The sequence below is a fragment of the Sardina pilchardus genome, chromosome 11, assembly GCF_963854185.1.
Source record: "Sardina pilchardus chromosome 11, fSarPil1.1, whole genome shotgun sequence".
NCBI lineage: Eukaryota > Metazoa > Chordata > Actinopteri > Clupeiformes > Clupeidae > Sardina > Sardina pilchardus.
Genome location: NC_085004.1, coordinates 27,343,930 through 27,352,489, shown reverse-complemented (window position 1 = coordinate 27,352,489; position 8,560 = coordinate 27,343,930). Strand labels below are relative to the sequence as shown.

Below are 8,560 nucleotides of genomic sequence, written 5' to 3'. Positions count from 1 at the left end.
TAAGCCTCACATCAATATCAAACTAACAACTCCTTATCTTCACATAAAAGTCAACACACTGAACAGTTGCAAAAAAGCAAAAAAAAAAAAACTTTAGACCTATATAGCCAAATCCATTCCAGTCAAATACATTTCTTCTCCCATTCAAAACTGATGCAACCCTGTACACTTCAGAGAAGCTCTTCAACCCCCAAATACTAAAGCAGACCTGAAGTCTACAACAATTTGCATCTCAACTGACAGCCGAGTTTCAGCACACATCCCCCCATCCCTGCCCAGACACCCTGCTTTCAACACATTACAAGTTACGCCATCAACAACACTGCCCAACCCACCCCACTGCCCAAGCCACTGACCTCTTGGCCTCCTCCAGGTGGCACAAGTACTCGTAGGCCATGTTTGCCTGCCTCCGCTCGTCCATCTCCTCGGCAGTGAGCCGCTGCTCGCCATCCAGGACCGCTGAACACAAACAATAAACAATAAACAATAAACAAACACAATAAACGAGTGGTAAACACATTAACGTCTCAGGCATGCACGACTACTATTTGTCAGCGCAGACACAAACATGGGACCCCCTCTAACCAGGCATGGGATTAAGTTCACTTTGAGCTGGGAGCATGGGGTTACATACACTGATTAAATAACGCGCGTATTTCATGTCATGTCTTGGCCCTGGGCCCTGGGTCCTTGCCCTATATTACAGATACCCAAGCTGTGAAACAAAGTAGCTCATTCATTCATTTCATTACTCTGGGGTTTTTCTTATTGGCTTTTAAAAGGTTGCTGGTGCTGCTGTGTAGTCGACTGGGCTGACGCAGAATCCTGATTGCGTAACTTAGCAGGAGCCTCTGCCCCTCTGGCTCTCTCTCTCTCTCTCTCTTTATTTCTCTCTCTCCCTCTCTCTATTTCTCTCTCTCCATTCCCCTCCCTCTTTTGCTCCCTCACTCGCTTGCTCTCCCCATGAAGCTGTGCTGAGCTCACATACTGAAGTGATTTATGAGAGTCTTGCTGAGAGTCATAAGAATGGCTGCTGAGAGGAGAATGTTGATGTCCCCTTAACTTTCAGACCCTGCCAGACTTTTAGTGTTTGTGTTGTGTTATTTCAGTCACGATGCATTGACTGATACATTTTCAAGACAGAGTCTCTCTCTCACCCTCCCTAGAGATGAATGAACTGATCAAAAGGACACACACAACAAGGTGTGGACATGACTGATCCCTTGATAACCTCATTCTCTTCAGCAATCGTCAGTCTGCTGTTTTGGGCTATTATATATGATATATAGGCTTCAGCTCAACTCGTGAGAGAGTTAGTCCTGTTCTCGCCAATGGTTTTGAAAGTGTTAATAAACTTCCCGCCTAGGCTACTCAGTTCAGATACTTAAAATAGATATTTGTTCGGTTATGAGCCGCAATGTAACGATGGATGAGCTATAATGTATCCCTATAGGTCACTTCTGTCATTATCTGTCGCGCTGGTTGTGGTGGGTGATGCTTTCAATACTGAACCTACTCGTAAATGTCAGTCTACTTGATACGAATACTTAAGAGTTTAATGGAAATTTCTGCTATCCTACCACGACGCAGGGCCCCTTCAATTGAAGAAACGATAACGTCGACTGGGGCTGATGTTTGACTAACAGCTGTACACACTCTAATAACACATGTTGCATGAATAATTGATACATATTAGACACAATCCAACTAGTGAGATATGAACAGCCTTCTTGCACAGAAAAGTTGAGCAACTTGTGTTCACCTGGATTTTTTTTTGTTCGTCATGTACTATGTCAACCTGATCTACAACAACGATGTGCTCTAACTAGCACAAGAACCACAAGAACTGAGAATAAATGTCTTAAACAAATTAACTTCAAGTATCGATGGAGGGCAGGGCGAGGAACAGTAGAGAGCGATTAATGAAAACGCGGAAGTCTGCATTACACGCGCTGATTCAGAAAGTTAAACCAGAGACGGTGGACAAACTCTTTCAGTTGTAACCATTTTTACGCAGTATTTTGCATACCATAATCACACGAAACAATGACGCTCCAACACATCCTTGAGAAGTTCAAGCAACTCCTCTCGTTGTGTCTACGGGTAGCGTATAACTCAAGGCGAGAGAGAAAAAGTTTTGAGCACTTACACCCATAACGTGGCCGAAGCCCGTCTGATTCATCTGAAGTTGACATTGCTTCTTTAAAACTTTCTCAAAGGTATCCACGCTTCTCCAGGTGTTCCTCTGGATTCTTTTGCGTGCCGTGGTTTCTTCCAGATCTTCCCTGTAAAGTTGCTCTAAAATATTCGAAAAGGCACCCCTTGCCCCCTCGCTCCTTCACTGCAAGGTCTGAGTGAGGCTTTTTTTCTTACTGATGTCACTGGGTGTGTTCCTTCCTAAATCCAAAAGTATGCGTTTCAGGAAATAACCATCACAAGTCAAACAAGTTAAGTGCTACAGTAGCTCCCTCTACCGCGCAGTGCAGGGCAGGCACGTATGTAGCGTCATGATTATGCTGATCAAACTTTAGCAGGCTAGCCTACCACATTGGGCCTACAGTAGCCTACTGTAAGTGGCCCTGAACCTTCAAAAGTGATTGTAGCCCATTGACATCATTTAACGTTGTTGAAATTATTATTATTATTTTTATTTATCGTGAAGCATTTTGCAGTAAGGTTATTATATGAAATTAGAATGATCAAACGCATCCCACTTTTTTGGCATGTATGTAGGATATATCTTATAATAATTGGTAAGCTTAGAGGACAGTTACAACATGTTGCACGAACCCATTTGTTTTCATTTCTAATCCCAGTTGTAATTCTTGGGGGCGTCGGTGGGTCTAAATTGGCCACTCCAGTGCCCTTTGAATTCACGAAATGACAGTTATCCACACCTATATTTCTGCTCAAATAAATTGTTATGATCTGTCGTAGGCCTTTACTTTGTTAAAGATTATAAGCCTGTAGGCAGTCCTGCACAAATTAGTCTCATTCGGACGTTATGAACTCCTCCATGCCAAATATCCCAAAAGCAATATGTTTACAATTGAATTAAATTCCACGGTTAATCTGCTTTTAAAGCACTTGGAGTGTAGTTATCATCCTCTGGGAAAGTGATTGGTTTTTGAATGTCTTTTTGTTTGATGGCCTTTTTCTAAATTGGACTATGAAAGATTTAACTTGGCGATTAGGTTACAGATGGTGATGATTTAAAAAACAAACAAACAAAAAAAAACATTATACCAATTCACTGGAGTCATGCACAATGATTTTGAACAGGCGTAATACATTATATTAACAGCAAACAAAGCTCTTGGCGAGGATATTGTTGCTGTTTACTTTCATCCTACCCAATGCATCAGATAACCTACGATAGGCTACTGGACAATTTTCGACCGATAAATTATGCATTTGAGGACAATAACGTTTCCATTGCGGGCGGAGCTTGTTACTTTATAAAGGAGGGTCGTACGGTCATTCCAGTCTTCAGTCTTGCTCCTGAGTTTGAATTTGGTGACCCTTGATTTTCAGTTTCATCTGACTGACTCTCAGGACCATGGATAGCGCAGGAATTTTATTTGGTCTCCTGTGCGTCTGTGTCCTGTCCGCCATCTCTAATGGACAGGTGTCAAAGGAAGTTTCGGCAGAAGACGCTGGGCCACAGAACTCTGCAGTGTCTGCGGAGAGAGACTTGGTGAGTCACGCAAACTGTTAGACTTTTAATTTCTAGTATATCCTGTTAGCCTGTGCATGGCATGCCAAATATAGGCTAATCTGAAACAATAAACAACAACAACAGAAACTAGAACAGCAACCAGTTTAGTTTAAATCTCGTCTGAAGGTCAGGCCTGTGGCTGTGCAGTGGAAACTAAGGTGAACGTGATACTTTAAAGTGATTTTGAATTTTTGACTTAAAAACCACAGTGTCGCTGTCCTTTTCTCCTACAGTTGCAGGCGATGGAGGCGCTCCTGGGAAAATATCACGACCGGCTGCCAAGTGCGGAGAAGAGAGGGATCCCCTTGGTCAGTAACTGTTAGAGAGAGAGAGAGAGAGAGAGAGAGAGAGAGAGAGAGAGAGAGAGAGAGAGAGAGAGAGAGAGAGGGAGAGACACACACACACACACACACACACACACACACACCTGTTTGTTTTTTTTGCACGATGCTGTTGTGTGAGCTGTGCTTGTCTCATTTCTAAGAGATACACTCTTACTGCGCTGTTACTATGGGAGCCATCTGGTGCAATTAAAAAGTTCTGGCAGAGCACACACTGACTGCTAGCCGCGAAATGTCAGTAAACACGGCCTTCTTATGGACCGTGTTAGCCTACATGCAATTAACCAACAGTCAAGATAACAGAGCTTAGAGTAATTAGCCCAATTGGAATGCATGCAAGTTATGACAGAGACCTATTGAAGTCCTTCAGAGAGACGCATCGCTCATGTCTACAACACAACAAGTCAACAAGTCCACAGCAAAATAGCCTATTTTATCCCCTTTTTCTTCCAATAGGTTAATAGTATTGTTACATTACATATATGGCAATTGATGTCCTGAAAGGAGGTGTCAGTTATCCTGTTTAGAAAAAGTTAAGGTGACTGCAGCGCCATGACGCAATGCGTGATAACTGTCGCTACTTTCTTTTTTCAGTGTGGGATGGGTTCCCGTTGTGCCATGAGATATGGACCACGCTATGGGACTCTATGCGACTGTGGCCGGGGGAGTAACTGCAACTCTTACCTTCTCAAGTGCATATAAGAGCGTCACCAACACCACAACAAAACTACCACTGGATATCTACCGGAGTGCGCAGTGTCCTAAAAATATTGACTTGCGTTGTAATTACCTTTCAGCATGAGTATGGTATGAAATGTAAAATGATTTTTATGTGTTTGTTTATGATGATGTTTGTGAAATTGTGAATGTTGTAAACTTGAATGGGAGAAATAAATGTATACCTGTAAGATCTTTGTTTCAAGACCATCATTTGATACAGAAGAAGATACAACTTCACGTTTTGTGTAAATCTTAATACATGGGTGAGGGAGGGAGGGGGGGGGGGCATTTTTACCTTCATAAGAAATGCAAGAAAAACCTCTGGTGCAGTCCATTCTGTTCATAAGCTTGATGTGTTGTAGTTCACTGCAGTTTTGATAGCTTACTGTATAATTAGGATTAGGATGTAAATAATATAGCCTGCCCTGTTATTTAACATACAGTCACAGAAATACTATACTGCAGGTATTCCATCATCATCAGTCTCTCTGAAGTGAAAAGTGCCTATTGTTCTGGTTTTTAATTCAACAGAGCAGACCCTTTGAAAGTCGCAATGGTACTGAACTATTGCTTTGAGAGTAGCCCACTGCTCAAGCTATAAAAAAACCCTGCACTGCGATAAAAGCACACACTCACACACACACACACACACACACACAAACAACACACACACACACACACACACACACACACACACACACACACACACACACACACACACACACACACACACACACACACACACGTCATTTTGCATGCAGCATCCCACCACTTCTGCCTCCCATGACATCTCAGCGTCCCAGGATAAGTTTGAAGTTCAATTTGTGCAGTGGTGGTGGTGGTAGTGATGGAAATGATGCAGCAGATATTGAGCAAGGTCAGCATATGGTCAAGAGATAACACTACAACCTCATCCTGTGAATCTGTCAACAGAACCCACCAGCGACTGAATTGTGATCGGTCTAGTACACCTCACCAGCATGACTTACCAAGGTCAACTCTTGACATGATAATGCTACATAAACCCACTAATCATCAGTGGCTTAAGCAGTCCTCATCCTCTGGTGAGGACATTTCAACTAAAGACAGACAGCAGTAACTCACCTTAAAAGAGACAAATGAGACAAATTCACATAAGTTCTGTGAAATTTGACAATATATGAACCTGGTGTTTTACAAAAAACCCCACAGCTGCAGAACTTATGATGCATCTTAAAGCAGATAGCAGAAAAACTTTTCAAATATTAAAAAATAACCTTTTTACGTGACCTGAAGGAAAACAAATATGATTCAGGTTGATCTAAGTTGTTCAAGCATAGACTAATAAAAAAGTTTACTGCAAGAGAGAGGATGCACAACATACGTTTTTAGTTATTAAATCTCATATTGAGTTAAACGATCTGTAGAACACCTTATATTGGGAAGAACACTTACGCTGTCTCAGTGAAATGTTTACACCCTAAGAGATTTTACACAATATTGTTGTGTAAGCAGTGCTCATCTATTTATTTTTAGAGATGATTTCCTAATGCACCATATCTGTGGCAGCAGCCTGACTCTCTGAGCACCTGTATTTGTGTGTCTATTTGCCAAATGATTACATGACAAAGCACACTGTAGACCCAACAAAGCAATTATATGACACAACTGCCGATATTGCTCCACTGTGGTATTCATGAGGGAGTGATCCACTCCAACTCCCCAGCCTCTTCCATGAGGATCAATGCAGACACATTGGGGCAATTTGTTTTGACTATGTGCATTTGAGAGAACCCTGAGGCCATTTTCTTCTTCACACCTGTTCTGGGATAGCCGCTGAAAAGCAGCAGGCTCAGCTATAGAAATAAGATACATCTTTATTGATATTTGCATTTAAGATGCACGTTTTTCTTTTTATCATTATTATTTCTCACAACAAAAATTGCCACAGAATATGTGACACTTCAACAGTCGCAAAATGAATTTCTCTCTCCCAAAAAGTCACGAAACTACTGCCTTGTGTGACCTAATCTGGAGTGGATGCCGACTTCTCCTACTGTTAGTCAATAAGACCGCTTAAGATACAATAGGGTACAGTACATCTGTAAAAAAAATCATTATAGCAAAGCAAGGGCAGTTTCACTCCCCAGGGTTTTAAGTCAGTCATAAACCTGTAGCCAGTGTATTTGAGCAATTCAGCATGGATGCCCCATAATAACGACGATCTAAAAGAGACAATAAAATAAAATAAAAAAAAGAACAGCACAGCCAAAGGTTGCTTGGGTGTGTTGTGGGGGGAGCTGATTGCCCACTGTTATGTTACTGAGGCATCATTTCAGGGGTCAATAAACAAGCATCAATACTGATACAACCTCAGTGAATGAGTCTGCTTTTTTATTGCGCTCTCTTTGCCACGAGCACCACGACGAGGACGCACTGAGGGGTGTGATATCTATCGCTGCGGCAGGGCAGAGGAACCCCCGCAGGGACCGTTAAGATGGGGCCCTACGCAGAGATGAATGTCTGGCTCCACTCTCGCTGAGCGCCAGGATCAATCCACCTCCTTGCCCGCCTGACACACTAAGCTATGGAGGCTGTAGGATAGTTTTCACAGGGCACTAAGAGAAACATGATTTTCTCAGGAGAAACACCGTTTTTTTTATTATTCCTGTAGGCACACTGTTCAGTGCTGGCATTTCTGCACCTCCCTCCCTGTTTTCCCCCCCAGCCTGTCTGGCTCCTCGCTCAGCCTGAGCTCACTTTCTCCTACTGCTTTTCTCACTCTCTCTTATTCTCTGTATCCTCCCTTTCTCTCCCTCTCTTTCTCCCCATCAATAGTCATGAATGATTCACATAAGAAAGTTGATCACAAAGAATCTGCTGTTTAGATTTTATTTCACCCCCCACCACACACACACACACACTCTCACACACACACACACACACACACACACACACACACACACACACACACACACACACAGAAAACAACCACTCACACCCCCACACTCCTTCCACCCAAGGGGGAAAACAGAAGTTATAACACCCAGCCTGGAAGCAAGAAATATGCAACAAAATAGACGAATCAGACAAAGCCTAGTAAATACTAGCTAAATGCAACCGGAGACAGCACTGACACGGTTATAAATCTACGTATGCCCTCTTGGTCTACCAGCTCAGATCAATAATACAAATGTAATGCTCACAAAGGACTAATGACCTCTGCAATGCTTTATTGGCATGGCCAATATGCTTTTATTGCTAAATGTGTCATTATCTACAGGACTAGAAAGCAGAACATACATGTATACTAAATGCACACATACAATATGCCTCCATAATGTGGGAAGTTCCTCTTCTTGACCTCTTGAGCCTATTTGATAATAATCTATATCATATCACAAGCAACTGGTAAATAACCTTGAGTGTTTGAATGAGTTTTGTACCCTAGTGTACTTGGCATTTGATGCACAATGTATCTGTCAGTTAACCTGTTATGTTTGCTTTGAGTTCAATACTGTCCCTGTTCCATGGAGACACAGTCTCAGCCAAGCACTCTGGGTGCCTCTCATGTAGCGTTTATACGTCCTCCCTCGCTCCTCGCTCCTCGATCCTCACTGATCTACATAAAGAAAGATAGAAGAAGGGATAGACTATCCCTTGTTGCCGCCCCATCATTCTTTATGTAGATCAGTGAGGATCGAGGCCCGAGGAGCGAGGGAGGACGTATAAACGCTGCATGAGAGGTACCTCCAGTATAGTTGGGTCCTTCTCCCAGAATCCCTTGCGGCAGCCTTGATTA

At 42.6% G+C, this 8,560-nt stretch overlaps 2 protein-coding genes across 2 annotated transcripts in view; one reads left to right on the top strand and one right to left on the bottom strand.

The window, feature by feature from the left end:
- Positions 1 to 2,361, bottom strand: part of iqgap1 (IQ motif containing GTPase activating protein 1) — a 44,187-nt gene extending 41,826 nt beyond the window's left edge. The window contains exons 1-2 of the mRNA XM_062548672.1: positions 2,150 to 2,361; positions 357 to 459 (exon numbers count right to left, since the gene is read on the bottom strand). Of these exons, the coding sequence (XP_062404656.1) occupies positions 357 to 459; positions 2,150 to 2,195 (149 nt within the window). The 5' untranslated portion in view covers positions 2,196 to 2,361. The remainder of the gene's footprint in view (positions 1 to 356; positions 460 to 2,149) is intronic.
- A 1,130-nt stretch (positions 2,362 to 3,491) lies between these two features.
- On the top strand, positions 3,492 to 4,967 carry cartl (cocaine- and amphetamine-regulated transcript-like). Its single transcript, XM_062549628.1, has 3 exons — positions 3,492 to 3,697; positions 3,952 to 4,026; positions 4,654 to 4,967. Exons 1-3 carry the CDS (start codon positions 3,560 to 3,562, stop codon positions 4,759 to 4,761), a joined length of 321 nt encoding a protein of 106 aa, XP_062405612.1. The 5' UTR covers positions 3,492 to 3,559; the 3' UTR covers positions 4,762 to 4,967.
- The last annotated feature ends 3,593 nt before the right edge of the window (positions 4,968 to 8,560 follow it).